The sequence below is a fragment of the Enhydra lutris genome, unplaced genomic scaffold (genome assembly GCF_002288905.1).
Source record: "Enhydra lutris kenyoni isolate GAN:26980312 unplaced genomic scaffold, ASM228890v2 scaffoldscaffold5, whole genome shotgun sequence".
In the NCBI taxonomy this organism is placed as follows: Eukaryota; Metazoa; Chordata; class Mammalia; order Carnivora; family Mustelidae; genus Enhydra; species Enhydra lutris.
In genome coordinates this window covers 33,426,536-33,441,742 of record NW_019154089.1, presented here as the reverse complement: position 1 = coordinate 33,441,742, position 15,207 = coordinate 33,426,536, and the positions used below count along the sequence as shown (strand labels likewise).

The 15,207-nt window shown below is 36.9% G+C and overlaps 1 protein-coding gene across 3 annotated transcripts in view; it reads right to left on the bottom strand.

The window, feature by feature from the left end:
- LOC111140934 (family with sequence similarity 114 member A2) overlaps positions 1-15,207 on the bottom strand; it is a 34,278-nt gene that overhangs the window by 18,366 nt on the left and 705 nt on the right. For 2 of the 3 annotated variants that reach the window (XM_022493201.1, XM_022493200.1), the window contains exons 2-8: positions 11,271-11,515; positions 10,834-10,933; positions 10,295-10,387; positions 8,756-8,847; positions 7,462-7,596; positions 6,804-6,962; positions 5,631-5,754 (exon numbers count right to left, since the gene is read on the bottom strand). In XM_022493201.1, the coding sequence (XP_022348909.1) occupies positions 5,631-5,754; positions 6,804-6,962; positions 7,462-7,596; positions 8,756-8,847; positions 10,295-10,387; positions 10,834-10,933; positions 11,271-11,501 (934 nt within the window). In that variant the 5' untranslated portion in view covers positions 11,502-11,515. Of the gene's footprint in view, positions 1-5,630; positions 5,755-6,803; positions 6,963-7,461; positions 7,597-8,755; positions 8,848-10,294; positions 10,388-10,833; positions 10,934-11,270; positions 11,516-15,207 lie in introns of those variants that run through there. The other variant, XM_022493202.1, reaches the window with a different exon arrangement.

Below are 15,207 nucleotides of genomic sequence, written 5' to 3'. Positions count from 1 at the left end.
GAAGAGAAGAGAAGAGAAGAGAAGAGAAGAGAAGAGAAGAGAAGAGAAGAGAAGAAGCCTAAGAGATGATGGGAAACATATAATGCTTATATTTGAGAAACATACAGGTAAATAGGTGAGTCAAGATAAAAAAACAACAACAACAAAAAAAAAAACCCACATCCAAACAAATGGCAAGAAATGCTGTTTTCCTTTCTACTCATCTAAATCTTAATTTCCTCAGACCAAAGCTGCTCTTAACTGTACAATGTAGGGAGAACTCTTGTATATAGAAATCTTCTAGCACTTATAATCCATACAAGTATTTCTTAATCACCAGTTTATGGTTTACCAGGGTAATTACTTCTTCATACCTGTTTTCTCCCCAAAACCCTTAGGAAAAAAATTCCGTCTTTGTTCTTCCCTCTCCATTTGCTATCCCTTTTCCCTTCTCTCATGGTGTTCAAGACAGAATTCAAATGGTTTGGTGATCCTCATTATAAAAGGGTTGGGAAAAGTTGGTCTTCTAAATACTATAGCTGTAACCTATATCACTCCTCTTAGCAACACCTAATCAAATTCTACTGCCTAAAAATCTAAAATCTAACAGGCATTTTGTTTTCCTAGCAAAACTTCCAAATTATTTGGGAGCAAGGGAGTATCTGAATCTATACTGGGATCTATGTACCCCAAGGGGTTCACAAAATAATCCAATAAAGTACTGGGGGGGAAACAGAACATTTTATTTGTAGACATTTGTCTCCTCCTTTAAAAACTTCTATTTTAGGGTATACTTTAGAACATAAGTAATATATTATTACAGCAGTGCATATATATAATTTATAAACACCAAATGTACATACATTAAATCTAAGTACTCAAAAAAACTTTTACTGCTAAGGTTGATCAAAAAATGTTTGGAGAGCCTGTCATGTACTCCCCACAGACCTAAATATAAAAAGTAGTTGCTGCGTTAAGATAAAAGTGTAAGGATGAGGGATGCCTGGGTGGCTCAGCTGGTTGAATGTCTGTCTTCGGCTCAGGTCATGATCCCAGGGTTCTGGGATCAAGTCCAGCATTGGGCTCCCTGCTCAGCAGGGAGTCTGCTTCTCCCTCTGCCTGCCACTCCCCCTGCTTATGCTTATGTGCTCTCTCTCTCTCTCTCTCTCTCTCTCCCCCTCGTTCTGACAAATAAATCTTTTTTAAAAAGTGAGGGAGGGGCACCTGGGTGGCTCAGTGGGTTAAAGCCTCTGCCTTTGGCTCAGGTCATGAGCCCCGCATCGGGCTCTCTGCTTAGCGGGAAGCCTGCTTCTTCCTCTCTCTCTGCCTGCTTCTCTGCCTACTTGTGATCTCTGTCAAATAAATAAATAAAATCTTTAAAAAAAAAAAAAAGTGAGGGGGAAAAAAAAGTGTGAGGATGGAAAGGAGGCATGGCTAGTGCTTTGGTGGGACTCAGAAGAGGCTGGGGTCTCCATCTTCTATGGTTTCCTCTCCCCTTTGATACCACAGCCTTTTTTTTTTTTTTTTTTTTTACATTTTCATTGAGATGTAATACCAAGGTCAGTGTTGCATTTTCACCCAAAATCCCTGGGGAAAAACTGTTGGGGAGGGTAGTGTGCAGCACTGTAGTGCTCTCTTTTCAGAGCCCTCTATCTCTGACAAACAGGTAGGGGAGAAAAACGTCAAAGACACAAATCCTTCTTTTCAGAAACGCCTTAGAGTCCTCAGAATGGTACTTAAAGATCAGGATTTCTGATTACTATGCAAAGCCAGATGTTGACTAAATTGAACAAATACTGTTAATGGTATTATGCACAAATAAATTAAGTTTATAAATAACTGGAGACTGCCACACTTGGGTTTAGTTAGGAACAATGGAGCAACTTAAGTAAATAAAAATTAATTTATGGATTTCCTGCTAAGCACAGATCTTTATTTACTTATGCCACCCTGATAATGAAAATAGCAGCCACCATCTGTTAAGTGCTTACCATGTGTCAGACCTTAAATATTTTATTTAGTCCTTATACCAACCTGAGAGGGATTAGCATCTTCTTACAGATGAGAAAACAGAATTTCAGTGTTAAGTAATTGTCCAAGGTCACATGACTTAGGAAACAGCAGATCTTGATTTTGAACCCAGGTCTAACTCCAAAACCCATCCTTTCATCCACCATGCTATACTGTCTAATCAATACTTTAGGTAAGTTTAAAAACTTTTATTCAAGAGCCATTTTATATCAGGACCAGTATCTTTACATAGAATATATAGCAAGGTGTTATATAACCAGGCAATGTGACCTCTTAGAATGCAGTACAAAACACAGATGGGAACAAAAAAGAGGAAGTATCTCTTAGTATAAAATCCATACATTCTACTTCACTTCCTTCTCTCAAAGAAAGGCCTTAAGACTCTTCAGTCAAAGGGTCCTTTTAATATACAACTTGAGTAAGACTAGATTAACTGGTTTTCCACCCAAAGCAGATTAAAGATAGAAAATGAGATTCAGAGGATATTAGAAGCAATCTCACTGAAAGTGAAGAGAATTAAAAGATGGACAGATAAATGCACAGAACATAAAGATGCACAATTCTGAAAAATAACAGAAACATCTCTAAAAGCATAGCAGTTTAGGATAATTTATTTTTTTATTTTTATTTTTTTAAAAGATTTTATTTATTTATTTGGCAGAGAGAGAGAGATCACAAGCAGGCAGGCAGAGAGAGAGGAGGAAGCAGGCCCCTTGCTGAGCAGAGCCCGATGTGGGGCTTGATCCCAGGACCCTGAGATCATGACCTGAGCTGAAGGCAGCGGCTTAGCCCTCTGAGCCACCCAGGTGCCCCAGTTTAGGATAATTTAATATAGCAGCTCTCAAAAACACTTTGATCTCAGGACCCCTTTACATTCTTAAAACTTTTTGAGAACCCCCAAGAGTCTTTTTTAATGTAAGTTACATATCTGTCAACACTTATCATATTAAAAATTAAAACTGAAATGTTTGAATTCCTTAAATACACTTGACATAATTTTTAAGAAAAACTATACTTTCCAAAAAAGAAAAAAATTTAGTGAGATGAATGCCACTGTTTTATATCTCTGCAAATCTCTTTAGCCTAGCTTAGAGACAGCTGGATTCTTTTATCTGCTTTTACTTTCACCCTGTTGTGATATGTTGTTTTGAGTACATGAAGAATTCAAGCTCACATAGTTGGAAAGAGGAGAACAACCTTAATTGCCTTTGCAGATAATTGTGGATATTCTTTTTTTTTTTTTTTTAAAGATTTACTTATTTATTTGACAGAAGTCACAAGGAGGCAGAGAGGCAGGCAGAGAGAGAGGAGGAAGCAGGCTCCCCGCTGAGCGGAGAGCCCGATGCGGGGCTCGATCCCAGGACCCTGGGATCACGACCCGAGCCGAAGGCAGAGGCCTTAACCCACTGAGCCACCCAGGCGCCCCAATTGTGGATATTCTTTAATACCACACCAAAACTCAACAAATAGTCTTAAAGGCTGTTTATAATGTAGAGCCTGAAATTGCATAATGAAATTTTGTTACATTAAATTAAAATCTACTGGTCTATTTTTTGCCCAGGCATGACTTTGCAACACCACTCATTAGTCATCTGGAAAATACTGGTTCTCTGAATTATGCAAATCTTCTAAATGCCAACACATTTAAATACACCTAGGAGATCAAATTTGTTACTATGACCACCAATTTCATCAAAAAAATCTGTAAGCACTGGGAAGCTGTCAAGCTCACCACAGCAACAAACGTTAAGTTTTCCAAAATTCTAACTTTAGGTTAATTTAAATTTTACTATTCACAAATATTTTTCCTTCAAGTGAAGGCTCATTTCATTCATTTTCAAGAAACTGTTTACCAGGGACGCCTGGGTGGCTCAGTTGGTTAAGCAGCTGCCTTCGGCTCAGGTCATGATCCCAGCGTCCTGGGATCAAGTCCCACATCGGGCTCCTTGCTCATCGGGGAGCCTGCTTCTCCCTCTGCCTCTGCCTGCCATTCTGTCTGCCTGTGCTTGCTCTCTCTCCCTTTCTCTCTCTGACAAATAAATAAATAAAATCTTTAAAAAAAAAAAAAAAAAGAAAAGAAACTGTTTACCAAATAGCCTGCTCGGAAGAGTCTGTGTGGCTGCAATCTTTTTAAATAAAAATAGTGTCCCATGAAAAAACAGGTACTTGCGCTTACAACTGAAATAACAGTGCTTTTCCTTGAGACAATTTCAGTATGCATCACACAAATATGAAAAATAAGTGTACTCAAGGGTCAAGACTCAGTGAGATAAATCACTGTTACTGTTTCATAAGGACAAGCTTAAATGAAACTGGCACTTTAAAAATATTTAATTTAGGGCGCCTGGGTGGCTCAGTGGGTTAAAGCCTCTGCCTTCGGCTCAGGTCATGATCCCAGGGTCCTGGGATCGAGCCCCACATCGGGCTCTCTGCTCCTCGGAGAGCCTGCTTCCTCCTCTCTCTCTGCCTGCCTCTCTGCCTACTTGTAATCTCTGTCTGTCAAATAAATAAATAAAATCTTTTAAAAAAATAAAAATATTTAATTTATTTATGTATTTACTATGAATGCCTGGGAGTGAAAATACAGTATTAGCACAATTTGGTATCACTGTCTTATCTGTGTTAAGATACCAGTAATTCTACTCACCACTGTTTTTTGCACCATCAATGTGAATGTCAAAATAACACATTTTTAAAAAAGAAAAAGACATTTTGGTATTATGATGCAAAGAGTTTTGACTCATGGATTCCCTGCAAAGATCCTGGGAACACAAGAATCTGCAGACCACACTTTTTAAACCACTAACTTAATCTACCATATGGGTGATTGACTCATACAACTTGATGGACCCTGAAAGAATTTTTCTAGCCATTTTTAATGTTGGTTTTGGTGTTTTTTTTTTTTTTTTTTTACTTTTAATGTTTGTAACTGATCATTTCATCAAAAAAAAGGCAAAAAACTGTACTCCTTAGATTCTACTAAAAAAATGTGTAATACATATTAGAAATATTTCCAGCTAAACTTTAAAATAAAACAACTCTCAAAAGCTTAAGATTCAGTTGACTAGAAATTATGCCTTATGTAAATGACCTTGTTTCCTGATAATTTTGCAAAAATGAGTAGTTACTAATATTTTTAGGAGTATGCAGATACTAAGAATATGGCATTAAAAAAAAGCTTTGGAAAATAAAAGGACAAATCATCACCCACATTTTGGATAACTGCCACCCTGCATTGCTGAATTCAAGATGAGGACAGGGATCATAGGAGTCAGAGAGGCACAGGACCAGTTTCTAGGGATATAAAAGCTCACAGGGATGACCAGCCAGACTGAGGCAGGAATCTAACAAGGGCGATTCTCTAAGCAAAAAAAGCAGACAGTTTTGTGAGTTGCAAGATGAGACCTGGAGAAGTCTCAGTTTGGGGGGCAGAAGGGAGGAGTGGGGCAAAGATATGCACTTAAGACCAACTGCTCATACAAATACCTAGTCAGGGGCAAGAGAGCAAAAAAATAAAATCAGACTAGTTAATTAAAGAGAAAATAATTAGTTTCAAGGGCAATACACTGCATATAAACATTTAACATCCTTTCCACTCAAATACTGGATTTTCATATTACCTTTTTTCTCTTCTTCCTCTTCCTCACAGAACTCTGCTAGGGAAAATGCTTCCTTGAGTTGCTCCAATTCAAGTTTTAGAGTCTCTAATTCTTCTCCACTTAGAGAATTAAGAATAGATTTCACCTGAATGGATATACAATAATAAAAAGTTGTGAGAGTACAAAAGAAAAAAATTTTTTCAAATGGAGAAGAGGCTAGAGACGAAATTAAAATAAAAATTATGAGCTCACCAGTCAATACAAACTATTCCTTAAGAATCTTTATATAAGAGGTTAGTCATTATAGGAAGATAGGGAGAATTTATACTTAAAAAAAAAAAAATTAAAAACTAGAAACAGGGGCGCCTGGGTGGCTCAGTGGGTTAAAGCCTCTGCCTTCGACTAAGGTCATGATCTCAGGGTCCTGGGATCGAGTCCTGCATCGGGCTCTCTGCTCGGTAGGAAGCCTGCTTCCTCCTCTCTCTCTGTCTGCTTCTCTGCCTACTTGTGATCTCTGTCAAATAAATAAATAAAATCTTTTAAAAATAAATAAATAAATAAAAATAAAAATAAAAACCAGAAACATCCAGGAATTATTTGTGCTTAACAATGGCTAAGAAATTAGGGGGAAGTTAAACAGTCTTGAATCAATTAAAAACTAACAGGTAACTGTATCCAAATTGGCAGCTTAAGCCAGAGAGACTATAAAAAAAAAAAAAGACCAAGGCAAAGGGAAAACACAGATGTGCTATTAAGATCTCTTGGTTCTGGGGCGCCTGGGTGGCTCAGTGGGTTAAAGCCTCTGCCTTCTGCTCAGGTCATGATCTCAGGGTCCTGGGATCAAGCCCCACATCAGGCTGTCTGCTCAACAGGGAGCCTGCTTCCTCCTCTCTCTCTCTCTCTCTTTGCCTACTTGTGATCTCTCTCTCTGTGTCAGATAAATAAATAAAATCTTTAAAAAAAAAAAAAATCTCTTGGTTCCCTTATCCTTTTCTATTTAAATTAAAAGAAATAACACCTGACTCATTCTATTCCTAGTAATTAGTTCAAACATTTGTTTGTCGTGGTGTAGTATTTTCCAAGAGTCTCCAGCCTCCATGTGAAATACATTTCATCTTCCAACTGTACAAAAGAAACTATGCAGCACTCCTTTGTTTGGAGGCCATCCAATTGAAATTCTCGATTTGGAATTACCTTTATTTCGCTTTCTCGGGAAAGCATCTCCAGAGCTTCCAGATGCGAAAGGCCTTGAAATTCATCAAAGAGGAGCCCATAATGAGTTTTCTTGTCCGTTTCCAAGGCAACATCATTGGAGGTCCACAGCTCTTCTTTCTCCTTTGCCTCTCGTAAAACCTGAAAAAAAGGTGTAGGCTTACCCTGCAGCAAGTAATGGGAGCTCAAGGGTGAGCTCTGAGAGCTGAAGGAAGCAAAGCTGAGATGGTAACAGGACAGAGCAGTGCCCTTTCATTCCTGGCATGGCAATTCAAACCTGATAGGCTAAGGAACTGCTGGGGAAAAAATGGTCACACATAATTCAATCTTGGACAGAATAAATAACACCCAAGGAACCGGATGGAAAGTGCTTTAAACATTAATGTACTCAACAACTCTGAAAGGGCTTGTTGCCTTCTACTGCACTGATAGGAGCCTCTCACAGAAAAGAAAGAGGAGGAAAAAAAGAACTGGGCATTTTTCTAAACACTAAAGCTCTCATCAGTCACACTCCCACCCCAAAAAAGCCTTAATAAAAATATTGAAAATTTTTCAAAAGGCATTATTAACAAGGTCTACTACAGGCAAAAATACAGATCAAAACAGAAACATAAAGTAAATGGGTAAAGACAAACAATACCTGAGACAATGTAGAATTCCGGTTCATCAGACCCTTCGTTCTTTTAAATCCAGGATCCCCTTCTGCTATTACATCCATTGTCTTTTTCCCAATGAATTCTAAGGCATCCAAACCTCCACTGATCACACTCTTTCCCTAGGAAACACATGCAATAATTACATTCAGTAATTAAATTCATTACAGTAATACTGAAAAAAGACATATGCATGTTTTGATTATATAAAATAGTGGCTAACAACACCAAGCAATGGCAAGAATGTGGAGCAATTAAAACAATCATCCACTGTTTGTAGGACTATAAACAGGTTCAAACATTCTGGAGAACTGTATGTCAGTATCTACTACCATATGAATATCCTTATGACCCAGCAACTCTATACATGGTTGCATACTCAACAGAAATGTGTACAGAGGCTCATCAAAAGATATACAAAATGTTCATGGCAGTCCTAGTTGTAAAAGCTAAAAACTGGAAACAACCCCAGTACTCACCAACCATGGAGTAAATAAATGTTACATAGTCATATAATGGAATATGGCAAAGAAAATGGAATATACCACACAGACTACAGGATGGAGAAATCATACAAACATAATGTTGAGTAAAAGAAGCCAAACACAATAAGGTACCTTATCGTATGATTCCATTTATGTCAAGTTTAAAAGTAGGCAAAATTAATCTATGATGGTAGAAGTCAGGATTGTGGTTATTCTGATGGGCAAAAGGAAGAAGCAGATGGCTGGAAGAGGGTACAGATGGAAAACCTATGATATACCATCATGTTGGAATTTTAGTCTAAGTGTGTTCACGTTGTAAACGTTGTAAAAATTCAAACTGAATACTTATGACTTCACTTTCCTGTATATATCTTTTACTTCAAGAGATTAAAATTAAGAAGTACTAGTTATCTATTCTCATTAAGAGACATTATATTTCCTATAAAATCCTTTAAAAATGTTTCTAATCATCTATAGTTATGCAATTATGGGGAAAAATATTTTGTAAAGTAGGAACATTTTCTAGGCCACCAAACACAGAATTCATATTCCATAAATTATTATGTACATTGCCTCTCTGTTACTCTTCACCTTCTGCTCTCTACTTCTTTAAAGAAAGTTTTCAAGGAGCTCTCACTCTTCCCCTAAGGTCAAAGTGATCTATCTTCAGCAATTTGGACTCCCATAATAGTAATCAGTCCTCATGGCTTTTCAAGAAAAAAAGGAAGAGGTAAAACAAAAAACAAAAAACATTATTATTCACAAAGGGGTACAGTCCACCATGCATTTTACTCACTGTGGTCTGAACAGCAGTAGAGATGGTTGAGAATACACCAAATGGCCCAGTCAATGGGAAGGAGTTTGCATTCTCTTTGGCGTTTGTCTCTCCTACAGGAGGAAAGGGATGTGTAAACATGAAGGAATGGTCCATAAATAGTATTGCTTTATCAGCATCTATGTGAAATTTTAAAAACTAGACCCTGCTTCCTATACACAGGGTAACCTTAGCCCTTTTTGTTTTATTATTTTAAACTATCTACCCAAAACATAGCTTTTTTCATTTTCATTTCAAAAATGAAATCCAGTTGTTTGAACAATTACTGATATATGTAACAATACATTTTATACTGTATGTTTCCATGAATGTGATCTTCTGCACAAAGTCAAATTCAGGCAGAAAATAGAATAGAATACAGTTGCCAAAAACTGAGAGTAAGTGATGGGAGTGACCTCAAAGGGGCATGAGTAGTCTTTCGGGGGGTGATGAAAATATCCTTATATTTTGATTATCAATACACATATAGGATATATTCTTTACTGTATAATCACAATGGACTGTGATTATACTGTGTAAACAAGACTGTATGTTCATTGAAACACATGAACTGTATACCTAAAAAGAATAAGCGTTACTGTATATAAATTATACATTTACATATAAATTACATTCAATTACACATACAAATTGTAAAATCAATAAATCTGACTTTTTAAAATATGGCCTATTTAAAATTTTATCCCAGAAAATTATGCTTATTGGAGAAAAAAATGAGACGATCAAAGAGAAACAAGAGTGAGAGACAATAAAGCCCCTGAGTGATGGAGAAAGCAAAATCAGGGCCTGAAAAGTTTCCTGTTTTCTGTCCCAGGCCACCTTGATTCCTGGTTATAATTCTGTCTTCTGTGGCTTAAGTAAGAGCACACTGATCAAAGCAGATATCTAAAATTAAATTTTGGGATGCCTGGTGGCTCAGTGGGTTAAGCCTCTGCTTACGGCTCAGGTCATGATCTCAGGGTCCTGAGATTGAGCCCCGTGTCGGACTCTCTGCTCAGCAGGGAGCCTGCTTCCCCCCTCTCTCTGCCTACCTCTTGGCCTATTTGTGATCTCTCTCGCTCTCCGTCAAATAAATAAAGAAAGAAAAGAAAAAAAAATTAAATTAAATTTCACCTTATAAAAATCCAAACACACAAAAAAATAAACCCCCAAAATTAAACATGTTAGAATATTTTTTCGTGTCACAATGGAGTCAAATTCAGTTAATTCTTCTTGAGTTCTTACTCATTGATGCCAACACAACACTAGGAAATTGTTATATTCTACTTTCATGGCCTTATTTAATGTTTGTAACAGTATTTTGACATAGATATCCCACTTCATAGATGACTAAAGTGGCTAAAGGACACAGACCCCTGTTAGTCAAAGATTCCAAATTCCTTTCTCACCAGTCCCATGATGCCCTGAATATCAGACACTCATTAAATATATACTGAAAAATGAGCTGAACTGTTCCATTTTGACCCAAAATTCTAGATCTTAATGTTTCCACATACTGACCTGCTGCATACTGGACTTCAGTTGAAATTTCACTGGGACTAGGAATTCCAAGAGAAGTCTCTGCCTTCTCAATAACATTTGAAATACCTTGTCCTAATGAGAAAAATGTTTACATTTTTACATTTGAATATTACTATTAGCCACCAAAACTGAAGAAACAAACCAAAACAATCCTGTAGATTTTTAAAATCACTAGGCTCACAGACATGTTATTCTGACCATACATACCTAATGTTTGGGAGTGTAATCTTACCAAAAAATAAAACAAACAAAAAACCCAACAAACTTGCTTTATCACCAAACAATAGTTTTATATTAACAATTTCTCATTAATGAGAAAATGAGAAACTCTAATAAGAAATGCTAATGAGAAAATGCTGCAAACTCCAGGTATATAAACCAGACCATCATTCCTAATGAATTCTCAAACTATAAAACCCTTAAGTAAACATGGAAGAAGAATTATTAACAAAGTCATTTTTAACACAGATATGTAGCAACATCCACACAAAAATCAATAAAATGACAAATGATCTTACCTACTGTAGCTACTGTAGCTGAGGCTGAAGAAAGTAAGGACTTGCCCCAGCTGCCCCAATATCCCCATCCAGTCTGAGGTACATCTTTGGAAACAGTCTCCTATTCTTCCCCGTAGGTAGAAAAACAAAAGGCAACAGAAAAGCAGAAAAGTAGAGAGTAAGAGAGTGCACAGACAAGGTATCTTAATTATTAGCCCCTAGTACAGGTGAAGAAATACATATCATTAAGCTAAAGAATTGTATTGCTTGACTGACAGATGTTATGTCACCTGCATTTAAGCACCATATAGCAAAGGCAACTACTCATAAAGTCGTTTATAAAACTGATAAAATTTTTTACAGCTTTTAAAGGAAACAGATACAATCCTAAATTGGTTTTGGTTCCAACTGCCTTTTAACCTTAACTTTTAATCCCAGTGTTTTAACAGATACTCTACTTTGCCTACAGCCTGTGATGCCTCAACAGGGAGAACTTCTGAAGTCTCAAGGTCACTGGAAGGTTTGGACTCTGGTCTTTTCCGAGTGATAGCTACAGGTTCTGATTTATTCTCTGGCCTGGCACTTTGGTCAACAGACTCAGAATTCTTGGCTGGCTCACAGTTCCCATCTTCAAGGGTGGAGGTTGCTTCAGTTATCACTGGAGTCTCAGTATCATCTTTCTCTGACATGATTAGATCATTGCCTGTAAAATAAAAGTCAAAGAAAAAAATTAATCTTATAGGCTTTTTTGGTGGAGGTTATTTGTTTAAGCTTTTTGAGATTATCCTACAGTCACATGCAGGTGTAAGAAATATAGACAGATCTGTATATCTTCCACCATGACTTTGTAACCACTGTGTAATATGACAACCAGGAACTTGATACAATCCATTAACTTCTTCAGATTTCATTAGTTTTACAGGTGCTCAGGTGTGGGTATTTAGCTCTATGAAATTTTATCATACATATAGATTTGTGTGACCATCACCACACTCAGGAGACAGAAGAGTTTAATCACAAGGATCCCTTGTGTTGTCCTTTTTCAGCCATATCTCCCCACCCACCTCCCAACTACCACCACACAGCAACCACTAATCTGCTCTCCATCTCCATACAAGATGTTATATAAATGGATTCATACAGTATGTAACCTTTTGAGATCAACTGTTTTCACTCAGCATAAGTCCCTCAAGATCCATCCAAGTTTTTTTATCAATAGTTTCTTCCTTTTTTTGCTGAGCAGTAGCCCTTGGATTGGATGTATTTGTTTTACCACTTACACACTGAAGGACATCTCGGCTGTTCCCAGTTTGGAACTATTACAAATAAAATGGCTATGAACATTAATATACGGGTTTTTGTTGGCACATAAGCTTTCATTTCTATGAAATAAATGACCAAGAGTGTAGCTTCTGGATCATGTTAATTACTTATTCCGTTTTTTAAGAACTGCTACTCTTTCCATTTTACATCACCATCAGTGAAGTATGAGTGATCAAGTTTCTCAGCATTCACACCACCATTTGGTGGTGTTTTTTTTTTCCTTTTTTGAGCTATTCTGTAATAATCTCGCTGTGGCTTTAAACTGTATTTTTATAATGGCTGATGATATATAACATCTTCTCATGTGCTTGCCACCTGTATATCCCTTTCAGTGAAATCCCTATTTGAATCTTTTGCTCATTTTCTTTGTTGGTTTTTTTTTTCCTGTTTTGAGAGCTCTTTATATAGTCTAGATTCAAGTCCTTTGTCAGATACGTAGTATGCAAACATTTTATCCCAGCCTATAGCTTATCTTTTCATCTTCTTAACAGAGCAAAAGTTTTTCATTTCAATGAGGTCCAATTTATCAATTTTTCCTTTTATTGACTGTTATTAAAAAAATCTTAGTCATTACTTTTATCTCAATTTATAAATTAAATTTTAAAATTTAAGCCATCAGATAGAATCTAAATCAAACCAGCTTTTGAGTAGCAATGCTAACCAATTCAGTCCCTTCCATAAGTACAGCTCTTTAGCAATTAAAGCCAAGATATCACTGGTGTTTTTACAAGAAGCAGATGCTGGTTTCTAAAATAACCAAGTAGAGGAGAAATAAAGATAACCAAAGGAGAAATAAATGCATATATACCAAAGACTCAGGTATACATAAGCATGTATTTTATCCCAGTATATCAAATGTTTCCAGTGTACAGAAGAGAAAGACATATTAAGAACTAAGGCAGCTCAAAAAAAAAAAAAAAAAAAAAAAGGAACTAAGGCAGCTCAACAGGTGCACTGAGGTAGCTCAGTCAGTTAAGCATCTGACTCTTGATGTCCACTCAGGTCATGATCTCAGGGTTTTGAGAGCAAGCCCCGCGTCAGACTCCATGCTGGGTATGGAACCTGCTTAGGATTCTCTCTCTCCCACCCCTGCCTCCGCCTCTCCCCCTACTTCTCTCCCTCTCAAAACAAAACAAAAACAAAAACAAAAGGCACCTTAGAAACAGCATTATAAGTGAGGTATATATAAAATGCTAAAAGAACAGAGAAGAAGAAGTCTGCTGGAATCAGAGAATATGATTCATGCACAAAGTATCTGAAATAGCAAAAAATCATGGCCATAAACTGAGAACATGACTGCTAAATCCAGGCTTTAAATGTTCTTTGGCCTGCGCAGTGTTCAAACTTTTATATTATTTGCTAACATTTAAAAATCAGACTTTAGGGGCGACTGGGTGGCTCAGTCAGTTGAGCAACTGCCTTCGGCTCAGGTCATGATCTCAGGGTCCTGGGATCAAGCACGGCATCTGGCTCCCTGCTCCGTGGAAAGTCTGCTTCTCCTTGTCCCTCTACCCGTCTCTCCACTCATGCTTTCTCTGTCTCTCTCTCAAATAAATAAAATCCTAAAAATAAAAAATTTTAAAAATCAGACTTCATACATAAATACAGATTTTCAACTTCTCTAGTAAAGTTGAAATATCTGGTAACACTGGGCCCACTTTTAACATGATAATAATCAGCTCAAACCAAAGAGTTGCTGGGCCTTTTTAGACAGGATAATGTTCTCTAGTTCTCTGTAATCTCCACCTAAACCTACTTGGTTCATTTGTTACCTGATTGGCCCAAGTATACATGTGAGTTTGCAACACCTGCCTTGAAGGGCACTTGGGATTTTGACAGGTGAAGGTGCCAACGAGAAAATTCAAAAGTGTGGAAACGACACATGGGAAGAAGTGTGAATGGAATGGACAGACATGGAATATCGGCAAATAACAGTAGTTAATATACAGGGAGAATGATGAAAAGATGATCTAGTCTCCGTGGTACTGTGTAAATCTATCTTTCATAAGCCTAGAAAGATAGATTTACACAGTACCACGGAGCCTAGATCATAAGGGTATATGACATACGTACATTATACATTACCAAAACACAGAGAAAAAAAATTCAGATGAAACTACCCACACACATACACACCAACTCTGAAATATTCATTCATTTGCAAACATTTTTTGAATACCTTCTATGTACCAAGTTTTGGAGATTAAAAATAAATTTATGACAATTTCTGCCCCATTTACTCCAAGAACCTAAGAGAAAAGACTACACAGTTCTTGCGTAAAGTTCAATGTTTTGTGTGGCTAAATAAATATGTATTTTTTTACACTATCATTTCACTTTCCTTATATGCTCTTCCCAAATTACAACACATAATAATATATATTTTATAAGTAGTATACTATATTCAGCAGTCCCCCTTATCTAAGGTTTCAGGTACCTGTGGTCATCCACAGTCTGGAAACAAATGATCCTCTTTCTGAGGTGTTGTCATAAGGTCAATAGCAGCCTAATGCTACATCACAGTGTCTATATCATTCACCTCATCTCACCTCATCTCACCACAGAGGCATTTTATCATCTCACAGCTTGGAACATATCACCCGTAAATAAGGGGCAACTACTATATAATATATATAATATACATATTCCATAAATAATTCATATGATTTTATAAAAGACTGGAAGGACATATTCCAAAATATTAAACATTGAGTCTATTCCTTCATTTGTGCACCAAAGATTTAATAAGCATCTAGAATGCGCTAGACATTTGGGTAGGTGGAAAGGTGGTGGCTGTTCTTATTATCATTACCGTCACTTTCATTATTATAATGGCTGCTATCCCTGTTAACGGATTCATACTCTAACAGGAAAAGCAACAACAACAACAAAAAAGGAATAAATTTCAGGTATATGGAATCGCAGTATTTAAGGTTTTTGTAAGTTTTCCAAGTATCCTGTAGTGAGTGTATGTTATTTTCATAATTGGAGTGGAAAGACTCCAGGAACTGACACAAGTAAAATTAAACGGCTGAGTCCTGTTTCTTAAAAATAAAAACGCACACATTTATA